The sequence below is a fragment of the Gorilla gorilla genome, chromosome 18, assembly GCF_029281585.2.
Source record: "Gorilla gorilla gorilla isolate KB3781 chromosome 18, NHGRI_mGorGor1-v2.1_pri, whole genome shotgun sequence".
NCBI classification, from domain to species: domain Eukaryota; kingdom Metazoa; phylum Chordata; class Mammalia; order Primates; family Hominidae; genus Gorilla; species Gorilla gorilla.
In genome coordinates, this window is record NC_073242.2 from 30,779,718 (window position 1) to 30,803,159 (window position 23,442).

Genomic DNA, 23,442 nt, shown 5'->3' on the forward strand with positions numbered 1-23,442 from the left:
TTCTCAAATCTTTCTGACCCATATATTTCGCAGGTAAAATATATAATCTCACAAAAAGCTTTAGGGCCGGGTGTGTGGCTCACGCCTGTAATCCCAGCACTTTGGGAGGCTGAGGTGGGTGGATCTCTTGAGCCCAGGAGTTCGAGACCAGCCTGGGCAATATGGCGAAACCCCATCTCTACACACACACACACACGCACACACACACACACGCACACACACACACACACACACACACGAAAAGCGCTTTAGGAATTTGTGTAAGCTGGTGTATTTTTCCATGATAAATGATCGATACTTTTTTAAGCGAAACGTGTTAATGTTAGCATATTAAAGAAAGTATGTAGGATTTATTTTAATCCTAGCTCTAATAATATATGCCTAGAAACAAATTTTGATGAGTTTTCTTCCCATAAGGAAGAAGTGCATGCAGTCAGTATACTTTGAATTAGCTCTGCAAGATGAAACATGATTTGCCTGAAAACAAGCTCAAATCCAGCATATTTTGTCCCAAGAGTGAATTCATATGTACACTGAATTTAACTACCAGTCACCACATCAAAATACACACCAAAGAGGCCGGGCACAGTGGCTCACGCCTGTAATCCCAGCACTTTGGGAGGCGGAGGCTGGCAGATCATGAGGTCACGAGATCGAGACCATCCTGGCTAACACAGTGAAACCCCGTCTCTACTAAAAATATAAAAAATTAGCCGGGCGTGGTAGCGGGCGCCTTTAGTACCAGCTACTCGGGAGGCTGAGGCAGGAGAATGGCGTGAACCTGGGAGGCGGAGCTTGCAGTGAGCCGAGATCGCACCACTGCACTCCAGCCTGGGCGACAGAGCAAGACTCTGTCTCAAAATAAAATAAAATAAAATAAAATAAAAACACCAAAAAACTGCTTTTCTAACCTAATATTAGGATTTCTTCCATTTTGTCTCAAAAAAAAAAAAGCTAGTGCTTTATTTTAGATAGGTTTCGTATTTTGTTTCTAAATGACAAAGTAAGACTGAATTTCCCGCTGCAATTTGCCATTGTGGCTAAAGCTTAAGCAATAAACAACTAAGAAGCACAGGTTCAAACTATACAGTAGTCAAACTTTCATGGGGGCAAGGAGGGAATGAAGGGAATGACACATTGACCTCAGGGTCATAATCATGAGTGCATCTGATTTCAGTTTCTCATGCTGCATTTTCACTCAAATACAGTAGACTCTCAACTATTCAGTGATAATGAGAAACCATTTAAATAATTCGTCTATTTATTGGGGTTTGTTATTTATAACCACAATTGAAATAGATGCCTTTTATGCAAATCACCAGAGGACTGAAAACCACCAATTAGAAAGTGTTGGCCTATAGAAACCTCTCATCTTACAGAATGGGAAACTGAGGCCCAGAGAGGAAAAGGAAGTTGTCTAAGACTCTGCATGCAGCCATAGGTTTTCCCGGAGCTAGAGAGCAGGAATTGGGGCCAGAAGCCGTGGCTTACTACTGTAATATGAACATGTTGGGAGTCCGAAGTGGGCAGATCATTTGAGATCAGGAGTTCAAGACCAACTTGGCCAACATGGCGAAACCCTGTCTCTACTAAAAATACAAAAATTAGCTAGGTGTGGTGGCGCATGCCTCTAATCCCAGCTACTCAGGAGGCTGAGGCAGGAGAATCACTTGAACCAGGGAGCCACAGGTTGCAGTGAGCTGAGGTCTTGCCACTGCACTCCAGCCTGGGCGACAGAGTGAGACTCCATCTCAAAAAAAAAAAAAAAAAGCAGGAAGTGGGATCCCCAAGTTTTGTTCTGGACTCACCCCAATTGATTTCTGCTGTGTTCTTCTTGACTTTCTGACTATTTCCCTCAAATTCATCGTCAAATATAGAAAGAAATGAAGCACCAGGACTGTGACAATGCCAATTTATGGGGGTGGGATTGGGGAGTGGCTTGCAGAGAGACAGGGATTTAGCTTTTGACCTGCCACACTGAGCTTCATGACAAATCCTTGGGTTCTTTCTGTCCCGAAGCTTCCAGAAGACTCAGGCAGGAGGACAGCTGAAGGGGGCAGGGGAGGGGGTGCTCCCTGGGCCCAATACTGGATTTAGAGTGATACAAAAAGATCGGGGAAAACACGCTGTGGGGTCCCTGCAGAAGGCAAGAGTAGAAGATGAGGACAGGACCCTGAGAACTAGCAAGGCAGCATGGAGAGTGCAGAGGATTTTAATTCTTCTCCCAAACTGAGCACCTGTGCTTGTCTGTCTAAAAGAGCCGAATATTTCATTCCTATCTTGAAATGAGTACTTGCTCACTGCAACAACAAAGAAATTGGAAAAGAAAACTAGGATTCCCCAAGATCACTGTGTTACCACATTTCCATCTTTTTATCGATGCATTTATGCTAGTACGACATCGAGTCATTTCTAAGAAGTGGTGCCTGGGTCTTTGACACTTTGCTTTAAGACCCAAGAGAGAGCTGGGCATGGTGGCTCACACCTGTAATCGCAGCACTTTGGGAGGCCTAGGCAAGAGGATGGCTTGAGGCCAGGAGTTCCAAAGCAGCTTGGGCAACAAAGTGAGACCAGTCTCCACAAAAAATTTAAAAATTAGCCAGGCTTGGTGGTGTGTGCCTGTAGTCCCAGATACTCCGGAGAGGCTGAGGTGGAAGGTTGCTTGAGCTCAGGAGGTCAAGGCTGCAGTGAGCCCTGATGGCACTACTGCACTCCAGCCTGGGTGACAGAGCAAGACCCTGACTCAAAAAAAAAAAAAAAAGAGACGGAGAGAGAAAAAGACTCAAGAGAGGAAGGTAAATGCTTTGGCCTTCTTCTCCATGTTCCCTAATTTAGGCATATCCTTTTCTTTTTTGCTTTAAAAAAACCAAAGCCTATTTTATATTATAATCTCTTTTATTCAATCATCATTTAGCAACCACCTTTTCATATTCATATATGTCTTCAATGGCATTTTGTTTGTTTGTTCTGAGACAGAGTCTCGCTCTGTCACCCAGGCTGGAGTGCAGTGGCACAATCTTGGCTCACTGCAACCTTCGCCTCCCAGGTTCAAGCAATTCTGCTGCCTCAACCGCCTGAGAAGCTGAAACTACAGGCATGCACCAAAACACCCAGCTAATTTTTGTATTTTTAGTAGAAACGGGGTTTCACTATGTTTGCCAGGCTGGTCACAAACTCCTGACCTCAAGTGATCTGCCCTCATCAGCCTCCCAAAGTGCTGGGATTACAGGCGTGAGCCACCGTGCCCGGCTGCAATGGCATTTTAAACCACTGGTTAGTAACCCATGGCCTCACTTGTAACAGTAATAATAAAAGCTAAGTCTTCTGAGCATTTAACGTATATCTGGCAGTGTGCTAAACGCTTGCATAATCTCACTAAGTTCTCCCCACCACTCCACAGGTAGACAGTGTCCATTCCAGCAGTGAGGGGACTGTGACGTGGTCTCCATCCTATCTCCCTCGGATATTATGAAAAATATCACAGAGTGTGCACCCACTGTGATATTAGGAGAAAGCTCTCCCTTGGGTATTAGAATAATATCACAGGGTGTACACTCACTGTGATATCAGGAGTAAAATCACCCTCAAATATAATGAGTAATATCACAGGGTGTACACTCACTGTGATATTAGGAGTAAGATCTCCCTTGGATACTATGAATAATATCACACAGTGTACACCCACTGTGACGCAGTACACCCACTGTGACGCGGTACACCCACTGAGATATTAGGAATAATATCTCCCACGGATATTAGGAATAATATCTCCCTCAGATATTATCACACCCACTTTGATATTGGAAGTAATATCTCCCTCGGATGTTATGAATAATATAGAAGGGTGTACACTCACTGTGATATGGAGAGTAATACCTGCCTCAGATATTACAAATAATATCATAGGGTGTAAACCCACTGTGATATTGGGAGTAATATCTCCCTCAGATATTATGAATAATATCCTAGGGTTTACAAACATGGTGTACACCCACTATGATATTAGGAGTAATATCTCCCTAAAATATTACTAATAATATTACAGGGTGTACACACAGGGTGTACACCCACTGTGATATTAAAAGTAATATATCTGTAAAATATGAATACACCCACTATGATATTAGGAGTAGTATCTCCCTAAAATATTACAAATAATATCCCCCCAGTATATAACAGATAATATCATAGGGTGTACACCCACTGTGATATTAGTTATAATAATATCTTCTTCGGATATAAGGAATAACATCACAGGGTGTACACCCACTGTGATATTAGGGGTAATAATATCTACTTAGCACATAACGAATAATATGAGAGGGTGTACACCCACTGTGATATCAGAGGAAGTAATATCTCCTCAGGGTGTACACCCACTGTGATATTAGTAGTAATATCTCCCTAAAATATTATGAATAATATTACAGAGTGTACACACAAGGTGTACACCCACTGTGATATTAAGGGTAATAATATCTCCAGAAAATTTGACACACCCTGTGATATTAGCAGTAATAACATCTCACCAGGATATAATAAATAATATCACAGGGTGTACACCCACAGTGACATTAGATGTAATAATATCTTCCCATGATGTAATGAATAATATGACAGGGCGTACACCCACTGTGATACAAGGGGTAATAATATCTCCCCAGGATATAACGAATAATATCACAGGGTGTACACCAACTGTGATATTAGGGGTAATAACATCTTCCATGAATATAACGAAGAATATCACAGGGTGTACAACCACTGTGATAATAGGAATAATATGTCTCCAGGATAAAACAAATAATATCACAGGGTGTACTCCCACTGTGACATTAGCAGTAATGTTTCCCTCGGATATTGCAAATAATATCACAGGGTGTACATCCACTGTGATATTGAGAGTAATATCTCCCTCGAATATTACGAATAATACCACAGGGTGTAAACCCACTGTGATACTGGGAGTAATATCTCCCTTGGATATTATGAATCATATCACAGTAGGTGTACAGGGTGTGCACCCACTGTGATATTGGCAGTAATATCTCTCTCAGATATTATGAATAATATCGCAGTGTTTACAAACATGCTGTACACCTACAATGATATTAGGAGTAATATCTCCCTAAAATATTACAAATAATATCATAGGGTGTACAAACATGGTGTACACTGACTGTGATATCAGGAGTAATATCTCCCTAAAATATTATGAATAATATCACAGGGTGTACACACATGCTGTACAACCTCTGTGATATTAGAAGTAATATCTCCCTAAAATATTATGAATAACATCACAGGGTGTAAACACAGGGATACAGCCACTGTGAAATTAGGAGTAATATCACCCCAAGATGTAATCAATACTGTCACAGTGGGTATACACACTGTGATATTATGGGTAATAATATCTCCAGAAAATTTGACGAATAATATCACAGGGTGAACAACCACTGTGATATTAGGGGTAGTAACATCTCTCAAGGATATAACGAATAATATGACAGGGTGTACATCCACTGTGATATTATGGGTAACAATATCTCCCTAGGATGTAACGAATAATATCACAGGGTGTACACCCACTGTGATAATAGGAATAATAATATTTCTCAAGGATATAACAAATAATATGACAGGGTGTACATCCACTGTGATATTATGGGTAATAATATCTCCCCACTACATAATGAATAATATCACAGAGTGTACACCACTGTGATATTAGGGGTAATAACATCTTCCCCAAATATAACGAATACTATCACAGGGTGTTCACCCATTGTGATATGAGACATAATAATATCTCTCCAGGATATAACAAATAATATCACAGGGTGTACACCCACTGTGATATTAGAGGAAATAATATCTTCCCAGGATATAATGAATACTATCACAGGGTGTACACCCACTGTGATATTAGAGGAAATAATATCTCCCCAAAATATAATGAATAACATTACAGAATGGTCACCCACTGTGATCATAATTCATATTTCTTTTGATGATCATAAATTCATATTTCTTGTATTCTGCTAATGAAATAATAATACAATCATATATTTGATATTCCCAATGAATGTATAAGCACATTTAAATCATTTTTTGAATATTATTTTATATTGAATTACTTTTATTCTGTGACCATAGATATTCAAATATATTTAGGAATAATAATACCTCCCCAGGATATAACCAATAATATCACAGGGTGTACACCCACTGTGCTATTAGAACTAATAATATCTCCCCAGGATATTACAAATAATATTACAGGATGTACACCCACTGTGACAATACGGGTAATATCTCCCAGGATATTATGAATAATATCACAGGGTATACACTTACTGTGATATTAGGAGTAATAATATCTCCCCAGGATATAATGAATAGTATCACAAGGTGTACAGCCACTGTGATACTAGGAGTAATATAGTAGTATCTCCCCAGTATATAACAAATAATATCACAAGGTGTACATGCACTGTGATATTAAAGGAAATAATATCTCTTCAGGATATAATGAATAATATCACAAAGTATACACCCACTGTGATGTTAGGGGTAATATTATATCTCCAAGATATAGTGAATAATATCACAGGGTGTACACCCACCGTGACAATATGGATAATATCTTCCAGGATGTTACGAATAGTATCAAAGAGTATACACCCACTGTGATATTAGGGGCAATATCTCCACAGAATATTACAAATAATATCAAAAGATATACACGCACTGTGACATTAGGGGTAATATCACCCAAAAATATTACAAATAATATCACAGCATGTACACAATGGTGTACGTTCATTGTGATATTATGATATCCACAGGGTATTACAAATAATATCACAGGGTGTACCCCCACTGTGATATTAGGAGTCATATCTTTCTGGGAGGTCACAGCGTGTACACGCATGGTGTAAATGCACTGGGATATTAGGAGTAATATCGCCCTAGAATATTTCGAATCATATCACAGGGTGTACACCCACTGTGATATTAAAAGGAATATCTTTCTAGAACATTACAAATAGTATCACAAGTTGTACACCCACTATGAGATTAGGAGTAACATCTCCCTAGAATATTATGAATAATATCACAGTGTGTACAGGCACTGTGATTTTAGGAGTACTACCTTAAGATATTATGAATAATATCATAGGGTATACACCCACTGTGAAATTAAAAGTAATAGCTCCCTAAGATATTATGAATAATATCATGCGGTGTACACTCAAGGTGATATTAGGAGTAGTATCTCCCTAGGAAATTACGAATATTATCACAGAGTGTACACCCACTGTGATATTAAAAGTATTATCTTTCTAGGATATTATGAATAATATTACAGGGTGTACTCCCTCCGTGATATTAGGAGTTATATCTCCCTAGGATATTACAAATCATATCACAGGGTGTACACCCACTGTGGTATTAGGTGTAGTATCTCCCTAGGATATAAGAAATAATATCACAGGGTATACACCTACGGTTATATCAGGAGTTATATCTTCATAGAATATTATGAATAATGTCACAGGGTGTACACCCTCTGTGATATTAAAAGTAATATCTTTCTAGGATAGTACAAATAATATCACAGGGTGTACTCTCACTGTGATATTAGCGGTAATAACTCCCTAGGATATTACGAATTATATGACAGAGTGTACACCCACCATGAGATTTGGAGTAATATATCTCTAGCATATTATGAATCATATCACAGGTTGTACACCTACCGTGACATTAGGAGTAAAATCTCCCTCGGATATTACAAATAATATCACAGTGCGTACTCCCACTGTGATCTTAGGAGTAAAATCTCCTTCGGATATTACGAATAATATCACAGGATGTACACCCACTGTGATATTAGGAGTAATATCTCCCTTGGATATTTCTAATAACACCACAGCGTTTACACATATGGTGTTCACCCACTGGGATGTTAGGATAATATCTCCCTTGGATATTACCAATCGTATCAGAGGCTGTACACACGCGGTGTTCACCCAGCGTGATATTAGGAATAATATCTCCCTCGGATATTAGGAACAGTCTCTCCCTGGGACTTAGCAGAACGTAATCCCCCAGTGTTAAATAAGCGACCACAGCAAGAGGTAGAGGCGCAGGGACTGAAATGAAGACAAACATCTGACAAGTTTAAAACACGTATTTAAAATAGAATTTATAAAAGGCTTAATCTGCCGACTCAGGAGCCCGCGGTGCAGGGTGGGGTGGGAGTTGGCAGGTGATCGCTACACCAGCAGAGTAAGACTGCAGGGCGGCGGCCCTCCCTCCTATGCCCTTCTGTTCAGACACCCGAGGGGCCCATGTGCACTCCTGGGATCATACGACCAGAAAACAGGACCCTAGAGGTTTCTTGAGTTTCTGCTTACCAGGGCGGCTGGGTATAGCCCTGCCAGCCCATTGCATAATCTTCTAGGTTCTCCCCACCACCCTCCATTCCAGCAGCGAGGTGCCTGTAACGCGGTCTCCATCCTCTCGGCCTCGACCCAGTGGTCCCCGCGATTGGACGCTTAGGCGGTCACCAGGCCTCCTTGTTACTAACGTGTGCACACCTTTCAGTTCTCCCATCAGGATGAACTCCTGGAAATTGCTGGGTCCGAAGTGTTTGGGAAGTTTGGAGTGATTCTTGTTGCAGGGGGAAGAGGGAACTATGGAGGTGTCACTGAACTTTCAGGGGTTCCGGGACCCCCCAACCCGGTGCCCGTCCCAGCTCCCCGAGCGCCTCTCTCCCCCCCTCCCCCACCTCGCCTGTTTTCACCTCTCGTGGCCTCACCCCCGCCGCGCAGCTGGACCTTGCCCCGGGCCTCCCGATCCCGGAGCTGGAATCCCAGTCGGACCAGCCCAGCCCGACCAGCCCAGCCCAGCCCGACCAGCCCAGCCCCGCCTCTTCCCTGGCAGGATCGCGGCCGAGCAGTCTGCCCAGAGACTTAGCGACAGACAGACGCTGGGACCCACGACGACAGAAGGCGCCGATGGCCGCGCCTGCTGAGCCCTGCGCGGGGCAGGGGGTGAGTGCCCCCATCGTGCCCCACTCTCCTTTTCCAGGCTTGGTTTGGCTGCAGATCTCTCGGGCTGCGATACTGGGGAAAGGAGAGACCCCCAAATTCCTGGACCCGGGAAGCGAGGAGACTTACTCCGGCCCCCTCACTGCAGCGGGTTGGACTCCTTTCACCAAGCCAGCCGCCGAGAGCCCAGCTCTATTTAAGGGGCCACCAGACCTCCCAGCTACTAGGGGCTTTGACCCTTCTTTGCATAAAGCTAGTGGGTCCCCCAAGCCCTCCTACCCCCGGAGAGCCCTTACCTCTCTGCTTTCTTTTTCCATTGCTCTTAGCAAAGGACTCCAGGGAGCGGAGTTCATGGAGTGGGGGTGGCGGTTGCAAACTGCCAGCATTTCGAGGGCCAGGGAGTTGAAGCAATAAACTGGTATGAACTGAGGGCTTTCTCTGTGCCTAGCCTTGTGCCCAACCTTGTGCCATGCTGCTATGAACTTTGCTGCTATTAATCCATTTAATACAACTCACAGAGGTAGAGTCTCATTATCCCCCTTTTGCAGGGAAGGAAACTGAGATACAGAGAGGTTAAAGTTTGCACAGCCGGTGAGTTGTGAAACCAGGAGGAGTAAAAAGACAGCGGAGAGAGAATTGAAGAGGCCACGTCCACTAAACTTCAAATTTCTTCTAGGGTTAGATAGGACCAGCAGACCTGCTGAGATGAAAATAACAGATCAAGCTGGGCCGGTGGCTCTTGCCTGTAATCCCAGTACCTAGGAGGCTGAGGCAGGAGGATTGCTTGAGGCCAGGAGTTCGAGACCAGCATAGAGAGACCCCCATCTCTCCAAAACATTAAAAAAAAATTAGCCAGGCCTGGTGAGGCGGCTTATGCCTGTAATCCCAGCACTCTGGAAGGCTGAGGTGGGAGGATTGCTTGAGCCCAGGAAATTCGAAGTTTTGTTGAGCTTTGATTGTGCCACTTCAGCCTGGGCAACAGAGTGAGACCCTGTCTCTAAAACATAAATTAATTAATAATAAAAAATAAAAATAAATCATACATCAAGACCACCAGTCGAACGAGGTTTGGGGTCAGATAAGCCTGGGTCAGAATCAGCTTTGCCACTTCCCATTTGTGTGTTCCTGGGGGAGGCAGTTCCCCGATTGGTGCCTCAGTCTGCTGGTTTCTGAAATGGAGACAGTACTGTCTGCGTCCTGGAGTTGTTATAAGGATTAACTGACAGTCCATGCCTAGCAATGATTATGGAGCCCAGGTCTCCTAGACCACATGGCCCAGTTCCCTGGGTTCAAATCCCAGCCCTTCCACTTCTCAGCTGGGTAAAGTCAGCAAAGTTACTCAACCTCTCTGGTCCTCAGCTTCTTCATCTGCAAATCAATATAATTGCAACTACCTAGGGTTAATGTCAGGATGAAAGGAATTGAGAATTAGTAGGTATTCCAAAGAGTACTTGGCACATTTTTGTGTAAATGTTAAAGATCCAAAAAGTTGCCTGGCCCCTTGGGCAGGTGAGCTGGGGACCCCTGCCTTGTACCATCCTAAGGGTCCTCTTTGTGTTCCCTCAGGTCTGGAACCAGACAGAGCCTGAACCTGCCACCACCAGCCTGCTGAGCCTGTGCTTCCTGAGAACAGCAGGGGTCTGGGTGCCCCCCATGTACCTCTGGGTCCTTGGTCCCATCTACCTCCTCTTCATCCACCACCATGGCCGGGGCTACCTCCGGATGTCCCCACTCTTCAAAGCCAAGATGGTAGCTGCCATCCCTGGGAGCCTGGAACCAGGCAATGGTGGGGGGAGGCAGGGGACAGGCTGGAACCTGGTGAAGTCTTAAAGTAGATTCTTCCTATCGGGGTGTAGAAGGGAATCTGTTAATCAAACAGAGCAATATTAGAAAGGCTACAGAGGTCAATTCAGTGGAACATGGTTCTCCCAAACAGATTTTGTAATTCCGAAAATCCATGCATGCGCAAACATACGCGTACACTCCCATGTTCCTGGACAGTTTATAGCTACCATAACCTGGCATTTTCCAAAACATACCATGTAGACTCTTGGATACACAAGGTAATTTTAGGGCCACATTAGGATAAACCTTTTAAAAAGTTATGCATTTATTTTTATGTTCCCCCACTGGCTGTATTATAGGACAATTTTTATATGTGATATGTATTTACTTTAGTGTGTTAAATAAACACTGGCATTCCAAGTGTGAGCCTTTCTGCTCATCCATCCTCTTCTACTCCATTCTTGTAGGCTTCCAATGAATGTTCTTCAGAGTTCATTCATTCTTCTGCCATTGCGTTAATTTTTACATTATCACCCACCACCAACCCAGGGGTTGGCAAACTTAAAGAGCCAAGCGGTACACAGTATTTGAGACTTTGTGAGCCAGGTAATCTTCCTTCCGAACACTGAACTCTGCCATTCCAGAATGAACGCAATAGTCATAACCATAGACAATAGTCATGACTGTCTGTTTTTTTTTTTTTTTTTTTTTTGAGATGCAGTTTTGCTCTTGTTACCCAGGCTGGAGTGCAATGGTGCCATCTCGGCTCACTGCAACCTCCGCCTCCTGGGTTCAAGTGATTCTCCTGCCTCAGCTTCCTGAGTAGCTGGGATTACAGGTGCCCACCCCCACACCTCACTATTTTTCTGTATTTTTAGTAGAAACAGGGTTTCGCCATGTTGGCCAGGCTGGTCTCCAACTCCTGACCTCAGGTGATCTGCCTGCCTCGGCCTGCCAAAGTGCTGGGATTATAGGTGTGAGCCACCACCCCTGGCCGACTGTGTTTCAATAAAACTTTATTTGTAGTCACTGAAATTTGGATTTCATGTCATTTTCACCTGTCATGACATATGCTTTTTATTATTCTTTGATGATTGATAGTTTGCCAACTTCTGCTTTAAACTGAGGTTCTTTGAGCAGTTCCTCCAACATAACCTAGCTCTGGCCTTCCCTCTGGTGTGTCCACGTTCTCTCATTTTCTTCGTTTCTTTTATTCAATAGAGAAACCAAAATATATTAGAGAGACCCTAGAGACTTACTGGCCCAACAGAGAGTTGCTCCTTGATTTCATAGCAGGGATTGAAAAATGACTTGGAGAAAGGATAGTTTTTTACCTGGTGAGTACATTTCATTTCCTGCTGTTTCTTCACACCCAAAGTCATCTCACATGTGCACGATTGGAGCACTTCTTGCATTTTGGAAAACACTCGGTTGGCTCAAGCCCTTGCTGTGCATTATTTATATGACAGTTACAGGTCAGGAGTGATCTGCAATGCCCTTTACACATTGTTCACATTGGCACGTTGCTAGCTGGTGACCCTGGTATACTCAGTATCAGCCAGGATGTTGCAGAACCAGCTCCCAGTTGGACATGGGGTCGCCTACCAGTTTGCTGTGATCTCTCTTATTGCCCCGCAAGCTTATTTAAGCCTGTATCCTCAGGTGCTTGGATTCGCCCTCATAGTCCTGTGTACCTCCAGCGTGGCTGTCGCTCTTTGGAAAATCCAACAGGGAACGCCTGAGGCCCCAGAATTCCTCATTCATCCTACCGTGTGGCTCACCACGATGGTAATGATGCCTTCAGTCTGGAGCCCGGCTTCCTCCCAGCTGCTGCTTTGCCTGCCACAGTGGAGAACAAGGGGAAGAGAAGAGGCTCCCCTCAGCCTCCCACCCTCCCCTAAGGGGCCTCCCTGACTTTCCCGTCCAGAGCTTCGCAGTGTTCCTGATTCACACCGAGAGGAAAAAGGGAGTCCAGTCATCTGGAGTGCTGTTTGGTTACTGGCTTCTCTGCTTTGTCTTGCCAGCTACCAACGCTGCCCAGCAGGCCTCCGGAGCGGTAAGTCGGGGCGTGGGCCACCCTGGGAAACCAAAATGGTGGCTCATGCCTTGGGTCCCTTCCTTTCTCCTCCTGTTTCCACATGCAACTTATTCTCTATATAGTGACACACACAAGCCAGTCACTTACACTCTAGAGACACAAAATCCACTCCCGCACCTGTAAGTACCCATCATCCCATACATTTCTTATCAACACAATTTCCTGTCTTACACGCCCACATCACACGTGCCACTTGCACACGATGCACACACTTATAGGCACTGATTCATACATCACACAAGTACATGCATGCATGCACACACACACAACCTGGGCACAGACACACCTGTGTGCACACATACCCCTCCGTGCACACCTCCCCTCATGTCATGGATTCACCCTCCCCATGTTCCTATGCACCTATATTTACACACTCATTCTGCACACCACTCATATTTCTGTTGCCCAATCTGGGAAGCAGCTTTTTTTTTTTTTTTTTTTTTTTGAGAGGCTTGCTCTGTCGCCCAGACTGGAATGAAGTGGCGTGATCTCAGCTCACTGCAATTTCTGCCTCTCGGGTTCAAGCAATTCTCCTGTCTCTGCTTCCTGTGTAGCTGGGATTACAGGTGTGTGCCACTACACCTGGCTTATTCTAAATTTCTACTAAATTTCTACTAAAAATTTCTGCTAAATTTCTACTAAAAATTTTTGTATTTTTAGTAGAGACGAGGTTTCACCACATTGGCCAGGCTGGTCTCGAGCTCCTGACCTCAAGTGATCCACCCGCCTTGGCCTCCCAAAGTGTCGGGATTACAGGCACGAGCTCTCGTCATTCGGCCGGAAGCAGCGTTTCTCTATTAGGAGACATGATGGGTCATCTTCTCTGTAAAGAGAAAAACATGTAGCCTAGACCAACTTCCCTCAGCCTCAGCTTTAGTAATGTTGTGGCCAGACAATTCTTTGTTGGGTGGACAGGGCTGTCTTGTTTGCTGCAGGGTGTGAAACAGCATCCCTGGCTTCTGCCCATAGGTGCCAGTAGCATACCATCCAATTGCAGTAACCCAAAATGTCTCCAGATATTACCAAGTGTCCCTGGGGGTGAGGAGGACAAAGTCACCCACCTATTGAGAAGCACTGGCCTCGACAGAGTGCTTAGCCAAGGCTTCTGGGAGAGGGAGTTATCTTAACACCAATGAACAGGCTGCAGCAGGTTTCAGATATTTTACTTCATTATTTTATTTTTGTTTAGACAACATCATGCTTTGTTGCCCAGGCTGATCTTGAACTTCTGGGCTCGAGCAATTCTCTGACCTCAGCCTCCTAAAATGCTGGGATTAGAGGCATGAGCCACCACGTCTGGACTCACAGATCATTTCTTCAGTCCAGTGGTTACTCCATCCTGCCCCTAAAGGAGAAGGTAGAGAAGCATCACCCTGTCCTTAAGGACAGAGTTTTTATTTTTTGTTTGTTCATTCTGAGACAGAGTCTTGCTCTATTGCCCAGGCTGGAGTGCAGTGGCACGATCTTGGCTCACTACAACCTCCACCTCCCGGGTTCAATCGATTCCCATACCTCAGCCTCCCAAGTAGCTGGGATTACAGGCATGCGCCACCATGCCCAGCTAATTTTTGTATTTTTAGTAGAGACAAGGTTTCAATATGTTGGCCAGGCTCATCTCAAATGCCTGACCTCAAGTGACTCACCCGCCTCGGCCTCCCAAAGTGCTGGGATTACAGGCGTGAGCCACAGCGCCTGACCGAGGACAGAGTTTTTAAAAGAGTAACCTTTGTAACTAAGGGGAAATTCCACAGGTTATTCAGTAATTTCTGAAATGGTGGGCTCCCGCAGTTGACATAAGTCAGCTTTTTGGGACACAGCATAGAAACAATAATACTGGGACCATATACACTCTGGGGTTCCAACCATGTGCCAGGCACTGTGGCAGGCACTTACACACGTCTCCTCACTGGATTCTCACAAGAGTTCACAGTGATGGGTTCTTCTTTATTTTTTTAAATAGAAATAGAAACAAAGTCTCATTATGTTCCCAAGGCTGGTCTCAAACTCCTGGGCTCAAGTGATCTTTCCACCTAAGCCTCCCAAAGTGCTGGGATTACAGGCTTGAGCCAATGTGCCCCAGCCAATGATGAATTCTAGCCATCCCATTTTAAAGATGAGGGAGACTAAGGCTAGGAGAAGGGAATGACGGCCTCAGGGCCACAAAGCTTGGAAGTGCAGAGCCCGAGTTCATCTCAGGCAAATTCAGAACAAACTTTCTGAGAGAAACAGTGGGGAAAACAGTGGGAGTTTAGGGAAGATGGGCCATATTGTCATTGGAATATCCAATTGTCTGCTATCTGCCAAAAAAAAACCCCAAAACTAGAAGAGTATAAAATCCAGTAGAGGAATCATGATTTAAAACTAGGGCTCTGGTTTAAAGCCATAAAACCTCAGTTCACACTAGCTTAATGAAAAGGGTAAGTCAAGGGGGTTCATTAGCTCATGCATTTATTAGCTCATACCCTTGGGATCTCCCAGGCATGACTGATCCAGGCCTGGGACCAGGTACCATCACCAGATCTCCACTTCTGCCTCTTGGCTCTGCCATGTTAGCTTGATTCTCCAATGGAGTGGCAAGAAGAGCTACCAATACCTTCAGACTTACATTCTAGCATGTAGCAAAGCCAGCAGAATCTCCCGATAGTTCCAGCTCTCAAGTACCCAGCATGGGGTGCTATGTGCATTCCTAACCCTGCCATGGTAGCCGAAAGACTAGAATGTATTCATTGGCCAGGCCTCATTCACCCACCCAGCCTCGGAGTAGGGTCAGTTCTGCACAAATCACACGCCTGAACACAAGCAAAAAACCTAGGAAGAAAGAAAATCAGTACATGGAAGAGATCTCTGCACTCCCATGATTATTACAGCACTGTTCACAATAAACAAGATTTGGAAGCAACCTAAGTGTCCATCAACAGATGAACTGATAAAGAAAATGTGGTATATATACACAATGGAGTACTATGCAGCCATAAAAAAGAATGAGGTACTGTCATTTTCAACAACATGGATGTTAAGTGAAATAAGCCAGGCACAGAAAGACAAACTTTACATATTCTCACTTATTTGTGAAAGCTAAAAATTAAAACAATGTAACTCATGAACATATAGAGTAGATGGAAGGTTACTAGAGGCTAGGAAGGACAGTGGGTGGGGGAAGTGGGGATGGTTAATGGGTACAAAAAAACAGAAAGAATAATATCTATTTGATAGCACAACAGGGTGACTATAGTCAATAATAATTTGATTGTACATTTTAAAATAACTAAAAGAGGCTGGACACAGTGGCTCACACCTGTAATTCCAGCACTTTGGGAGGCCGAGGCAGGAGGATCATCTGAGGTCAGGAGTTCAAGACCAGCGTGGGCAACATGGTGAAACCCTGTCTCTACTAAAAATACAAAAAAAAGTAGCCAGGCATGGTGGCACACATCTGGAATCTCAGATACTCAGGAGGCTAAGGCAGGATAATCACTTGAATCCAGGAGACGGAGGTTGCAGTGAGCCAAAATCAAGCCACTGCACTCCAGCCTGGGCAACAGAGTGAGACTCCAACTCAATAATAAACTAAAAAGTAAAATATCTACAAGAGTAGAATGGATCATTTGTAACAGAAAGGATAAATGATTGCGGGGATGGAGACCTCATTTACCTTGATGTGATTATTATGCATTGCGTGCCTGTATCGAAATATCTCACGTCATCCAGAAATATATATATCAGGCTGGGCACGGTGGCTCATGCCTGTAATCCCAGCACTTTGGGAGGCCAAGGCAGGCAGATCACCTGAGGTCAGGAGTTCAAGACCAGCCTGGCCTACGTGGTAAAACTCCATCTCTACTAAAAATACAAAAATTAGCCAGGGGTCGTGGCACATGCCTGTAATCCCAGCTACTCAGGAGACTGAGGCAGGAGAATCGCTTGAACCCAGGAGGCGGAGGGTGCAGTGAGCTAAGATCATGCCACTGCACATCAGCCTGGGTGACAAAGCAAGACTCCGTCTCAAAAAAAAAAAAGTATACACACACACACACACATACACACATATACCTAAAATTAAAAAATAAAAAATGCTTTAAATTAAAAAAAGAAAGAAAATTAGGGTGTTTCTTACCAGATGACAGGGCAGAAGGTGCAAAAATCATTGTGGTGTGGCAGCAGGAGCATCACAATTTGGACCAGATCATCTGCGTGTCCTTGAACAAGGTGCTGCCACTTCTCTGAGCCTTGGTTTCCCCATGAGTCAAAGGAAGCAAGTAAACTCCAGCTGATGAGACTGTGTATGGCAAGAATGCCGCATGTGCCCAGGGCAGGGTCAGTGCTCAATAAAACCAGCTCTCATCTCTGCAAACCAGAGAACCCTGGCCAAGGGGGAGCAGGGTTGAAGATTAGGGTAGAGGGTGGAATGGAGAAAGGATTTCTTTTGTGGCACAAAGAAGAAGGTAAATTGTTTCTTCATCTCATTGTCCCAGCAGCTGTGGCCAATCATCACGTGGCTAAGGACAAAACCCAGACACAGCCCTGGCCCACCATTTGTACAGACAGAATATTATAAATTGGGTATTTGAAAATTAGGACCTGCTGGGCGTGGTGGCTCATGCGTGTAATCCCAACATTTTGGGAGGCCAAGGCAGGCAGATCACTTTAGGTCAGCAGTTTGAGGCCAGCCTGGCCAACATGGCAAAACCCCATCTCTACTAAAAATATTTAAAAAAAAATTAGCCAGGCATGGTGGTGGGCACCTGTAATCCCAACTACTAAGGAGGCAGAAGCAGGAGAATCACTTGAACCCAGGAGGCAGAGGTTGCAGGGAGCCGAGATCATGCCACTGCACTTCAGCCTGGGCAACCAAGTGAGACTTTGTCTTTAAAAAAAAAAAAAAAGAAAGAAAATTAGAACCGCTAAGAAAGCCAGGGCTCTGGCTTTCAAATACTCTTGCCCTGGTCCCCAGAGTGAGCACTGACCCCAGATAAGAAACCTTTTCTCTCCTCTGAGCACCCTCCTCTGTCTCCATTCCTTACCTTCTGCTTTCCCTCCCACAGGGCTTCCAGAGTGACCCTGTCCGCCACCTGTCCACCTACCTATGCCTGTCTCTGGTGGTGGCACAGTTTGTGCTGTCCTGCCTGGTGGATCAACCCCCCTTCTTCCCTGAAGACCCCCAGCAATCTGTAAGTCACCAAGTTCCAACCTCATTCCTGTTCCACTTTGAGGTCTCAGTCTCCCCCAGGTGACCAAAAGTCTTTAATTTTTTATTCATTTAGCCATTCAGCAAAAAGTGTATCGCATTTCTACTCGATGCCACAGTTGGCAGACTTTTTCTATATGGGCCAAGAGAAAATATTTTGGACTCTGTGAGCCATACAGTGATCTCAGTGGCAACTACTCAACTCTGCCATTGAATGCAAAAGCAGAATATGTCAACAAATTGCATGGCTGTGTTGCAATAACACTATTTGCAGAAACAGGCAGTGGGCCAGATTTGGTCATAGTTTGCCAACCCCCCGCTATGCCCTAGCAAGGGCATAAGGATCTATGGTGAACAAGCAGATAGAGTTTCTGTTCTCACGTAGCTACTGGTCAAGCAGGGGAACCAGACACTGGTCACAAAATTAAACAAATATGTTGAAAATTGGATGGTCACAGTGGCGCATGCCTGTAATCCCAACACTTTGGGAGGCCAAGGCAGGTGGATCACTTGAGGTCGAGAGTTCAAAGCCAGCCTGGCCAACATGGTAAAGCCTCATCTCTTCTAAAATTACAAAAATTAGCCAGGCATGGTGGTGCATGCCTGTAATCCCAGCTACTCGGGAGGCTGAGGCAGGAGAATTGCTTGAATCCGGGATGTGGAGGTTGCAGGGAGCCGAGACTGTGCATTTGCACTCCAGCCTGGGCAACAAGAGCGAAACTCCACCAAAAAAAAAAAAAAAAAAAAAGAAGGAAAAAGAAAATTACCCTTGGGGTAAGTGCTCCATAGAAGAAGCTCATGAGAGATTGAGAGATTTACAATAGGTAACACTGAAGCAGTCTGTGAAATCAAGAAACAATTCTTTTGTGGAAGAGACTGATCTGACATCATATAAACAGATGTTCAAATGGGGCCAGATGCAGTGGATCATGCCTGTAATCTCAACACTTTGGGAGACCGAGGAAGGAGGATTGTTTGTGCCCAGGTGTTCTAGATCAGACTAGGCAATGTAGTGAGACCCCATCTCTACAAAAAGGTTTTTAAAAATAGCCTAGTGTGGTGGTGCATGCCTGTAGTCCCACTACAGAGTAGCTCTGTGGAGACTAAAGCAGGAGGATTGCTTGAATCCAAGAGATAAAGGCTGCAGTGAGCTATGATTGCACCATTGCACTCCAGCCTGGGTGACAGAGCGAGACCCTGTATTCAAAAAAAAAAAAAAAAAAATTGCTCGAAGGCTTGAGAATAGTTAAAACTATCATAGGAATCTTTTTTGTACCTACCAGAGTAGCAACAAAATTTAAAAATTGATAAGCTGCGATGGCAAAAACGTGGTGAAATGGGCACCTTCACGCCTTATTGGTAAAGAGTACAGACTGTTGTAATCTTCCTGGAGCACCTGACAAATATCGCACAACAGGTCTGTCTTCACAACATTTGCCGAGGGATATTGTCAAGGATCTAATTTCTTCATTATGCAGTGTCCTTCCTTTTGAGAAGCAAAGCAAGGTTTTGGTTTCAGTATAATCATAGTTGTTCTTCTGAGCCACTGTTAGTTCTTACCTTGTGGACATTGTCAGGCCTGTGGCCCAACCTCTTTTTACGCTGCCTGCTGGGAAGCACCAAGCTCACTGGTGTACACCCCTGGCAAGGAGACAGGGCACCTCGATGTTTACTTTCAGTACTAAATACACCGTCAGGGCTGGGTGTAGTGGCTCACGCCTGTAATCCCAGCACTTTGGGAGGCCGAGATAGGCAGATCACTTGAGGTTAGGAGTTTGAGACCAGCCTGGCCAACATGGTGAAACCCTGTCTCTACTAAAAACACAAAAAATTAGCTGTGTGTAGTGGCGCACACCTGTCATCCCAGCTCTTTGGAAGGCTGAGGCAGGAGAATCGCTTGAACCCAGGAGGCAGAGGTAGTAGTGAGCCAAGATCACACCACTGTACTCTGGCCTGGGCAACAGAGCGAAACCCTGTCTCGAAAAAAAATAATACACAGTTCGTCCTGTCTTCCTACCCTTGCCACATACTTCCCTTCTCCATTTTTGTCTGTTGCAGAACCCCTGTCCAGAGACTGGGGCAGCCTTCCCCTCCAAAGCCACGTTCTGGTGGGTTTCTGGGTAAGTAAAGTCGCACGGAAGGGTTGGGGTGGTGCCTCACCCGCCTGCATTTGCTGCTCTGATTCCCAGCCATGGCCCTTCCCCTGTGCTTACAAAGGCCAGCAAGTCTTTCTCCATCCCAGCCTCAGTGCTTTCTTCTTCGTGTTCAGTGTCTACCATCTGCATCCTGTTCCCATTCACTCACTGGAGTGAGATCTTGATTTGAATCCCGGCTCTGCCTGTTAGCAGGCCGTGTCGCAAACCTCCGGAGTCTCAGTTTTCCCTCTGTAAAATGGGGATGACTCAACCTGCATGAGACGGAAAGTGCTTAGTGCTTGCACACAGCAGGTGCTTAATAGTAATAGAATTGTCTCCAATACTTGATTTCAGTCATTCCACCAACATTTAATAGGCAGCTACTATGTGCTAAGCCCCAGGGGTGAGGAGATAAAGGAGCAAGTGTCTACTTTCTAGAGGGTTCCAGGCAGATTGAGAAAATAGCTGCTTCTCCAGGGCCAGCTCACAAGGCACTTGAGGATGTGCTCCCTCCCAACCACACGGCATTCAGACCTCAGTAGCACATGACATGTGGATTTGAATCCTGGCCCTACCACTTCCTAGCTGTGTTGCTTTGGACAAGTTACTTAACCTCTCTGTGCCTCAGTCTCCAATCCTTCAAAATGGGATTAATAATAGCACTTAGCTCATAGGGTTGTGAAGCTTAAATAAGATAAGATCTGTAAAGCACTTAGAACAGGGCCTGGCAAATAATGAGTTTAAGTGGTAATTATTTTTTTTTCTTTTGAGATGGAGTTCCACTCTTGTTGCCCAGGCTGGAGTACAATGGCACTATCTTGGCTCACTGCAACCTCCGCCTCCTGGGTTCAAGCGATTCTCCTGCCTCAGCCTCCCGAGTAGCTGAGATTACAGGCATGCACCACTATGCTCGGCTGATTTTGTATTTTTAGTAGAGACAGTGTTTCTCCATGTTGGTCAGGCTGATCTCAAACTCCCGACCTCAGGTGATCTGCCCGCCTCGGCCTCCCAAAGTGCTGGGGATTATAGGCGTGACCCACTGTGCCTGGGCTATTCATTTTCTCTTTCTTTCTTTCTTTTTTTTTTTTTGAGACAGAGTATCACTCTTGTTGCCCAGGCTGCAGTGCAATGGAACAATCTCAGCTCACTGCAACCTCCACCTCCCAGGTTCAAGCAATTCTCCTGCCTCAGCCTCCCGAGTAGCTGGGATTACAGGCACCTGCCATCATGCCCAGCTAATTTTTGTAGTTTTTTGTAGAGACCGGGTTTCACCATGTTGGCCAGGCTGGTCTCAAACTCCTGACCTCAAGTGATCTACCCCCCTCGACCTCCCAAAGTGCTGGGATTACAGGCATAAGCCACCGCATCCGGCCTAAATGGCTATTAAATAAATGAAAAATATCAGGCTTTGAATGTGTGGAACTGGTAGAAAGAGCTTAGAGATTTTCTAAACAGCTCTACTGGGGGGTCCAGCCCCTGCTTCCCAAACTTAAGCATTTATGGACCACTCTTGATGCTTTTTTGTCCTACTGGGGCAAAAACTAAATTGAGTCACTTTTTTTACTTGAATAAACTGTTTTTAAAAAGAAACTCTCTATCACTGCTAAAATAGGAAAAATCTATAGCATCACTTGCCATATAGGAGAACTCCAAAAACAATTTCAGGGAAAATCAAGCCACGTTAATAATTTCTATGTCAGAACGGTTGCTTCCCCAAGTTGGCTCTGCATTAGAAAAGGGAACTTGGTGGCCTGGCGCAGTGGCTCACGCCTATAATCCCAACACCTTGGGAGGCTGAGGCAGGTGGATCACCTGAGGTCAGGAGTTCGAGACCAGCCTGACCAACATGGTGAAACCCCATCTCTACTAAAAATATAAAAATTAGCCAGGTGTGGTGGTGGGAGCCTGCAATCCCAGTCACTCAGGAAGCTGAGGCAGGAGAATCACTTGAACCCAGGAGGTGGAGGTTGTGGTGAGCCGAGATCACACCAGTGCACTCCAGCCTGGGCAACAGAGTGAGATTCCATCTCAAAAAAATAAAAAGAATAAAAATAAAAAAGAAAAGGGAACTTGGTAAGGCTTAGAGAAGAGTCAGAGACCAGAACCAGGCAAGACCTTCTGGCTGGTGTCATCAGAAAGATTAAAGAGACCTGAGGCCAGGCACAGTGGCTCACACCCATAATCCCAACACTTTGGAAGGCCAACCCCGACATATCACTTGAGGCTGGGAGTTCGAGATCAGCCTGGCCAACATGGCGAAATCCCATCTCTACTATAAACATAAAAATCAGCCAGGTGTGGTAGCTTACGCCTGTAGTCCTAGCACTTTGGGAGGCTGAGGTGGGAGGATTGCTTGAGGCCAGTAGGTCGAGACCAGCCTGGCCAACATGGTGATACACCACCTAAAAACACAAAAATTAGCCAGGTGTGATGGTGGCTTGTAATTTCAACTACTCAGAAGGCTGAGGCGTGAGAATCGCTTGAGCCAGGGAGGCGGAGGTTGCAGTGAGCCCAGATCACGTCAGTGCACTCCAGCCTAGGCAACAGAGTGAGACTCCGTCTCAAAAAAAAAAATAATAATTAAAAAAAAAAAAGCTGAGGGAGGAGTTCAAGCTTCTTCTACAATGATAGTTTTGGTCAACGGACTTCTGATTCCCAGGGAAATGTCTGTTTCCCTTGCCAAGGGCTATCCCTTGGTTTAGCCACTGAATCTCTCTGCACTTCTATTTCCTTCCCCATCTGTAAAATAGATCTATAATAATATACTCATACATTTATACAATTATAAACTATTAATTTACAGGCTGGGTGTGGTGGCTCATGCCTGTAATCCCAGCACTTTGGGAGGCTGAGGCAGGTGGATCACCTGAGGTCAGGAGTTCGAGACCAGCCTGGCCAACATGGTGAAACTCCATCTGTACAAAAAATACAAAAATTAGCCGGGTATGGTGGTGGGTGCCTGTAATCCCAGCTACTCAGGAGGCTGAGGTGGGAGAATCGCTTGAACCTGGGAGGTGGAGGTTGCAGTGAGCCGAGATTGCACCACTGCACTCCAGCCTGGGAGACAGAACAAGACTCCATCTCAAACAAACAATAATAACTAACCTTATGGGTTCATGTAAGAATTAATGAGACAATCTTTGTGAAACGAGAAATGCCCTGCAGACATTAGGGGGG

At 44.9% G+C, this 23,442-nt stretch overlaps 2 protein-coding genes across 3 annotated transcripts in view; both read left to right on the top strand.

Moving 5' to 3' along the window:
* The first annotated feature begins 8,902 nt into the window (after window positions 1–8,902).
* LOC129527624 (ATP-binding cassette sub-family C member 6-like) lies at window positions 8,903–11,273 on the top strand. Its single transcript, XM_055365729.2, has 2 exons — window positions 8,903–9,065; window positions 10,629–11,273. The coding sequence occupies exons 1-2, from the start codon at window positions 9,030–9,032 to the stop codon at window positions 10,890–10,892; spliced, it is 300 nt and encodes a 99-aa protein (XP_055221704.1). The 5' UTR covers window positions 8,903–9,029; the 3' UTR covers window positions 10,893–11,273.
* The window catches only part of LOC115931016 (ATP-binding cassette sub-family C member 6-like), a 61,967-nt gene continuing 49,250 nt past the window's right edge, over window positions 10,726–23,442 (top strand). The window contains exons 1-6 of one of the 2 annotated variants that reach the window (XM_055365715.1): window positions 10,726–10,811; window positions 12,069–12,184; window positions 12,510–12,635; window positions 12,775–12,903; window positions 17,988–18,113; window positions 20,189–20,250. In XM_055365715.1, coding sequence (XP_055221690.1) covers window positions 12,633–12,635; window positions 12,775–12,903; window positions 17,988–18,113; window positions 20,189–20,250 — 320 coding nt within the window. In that variant the 5' untranslated portion in view covers window positions 10,726–10,811; window positions 12,069–12,184; window positions 12,510–12,632. Of the gene's footprint in view, window positions 10,812–11,353; window positions 11,454–12,068; window positions 12,185–12,509; window positions 12,636–12,774; window positions 12,904–17,987; window positions 18,114–20,188; window positions 20,251–23,442 lie in introns of those variants that run through there. The other variant, XM_063699589.1, reaches the window with a different exon arrangement.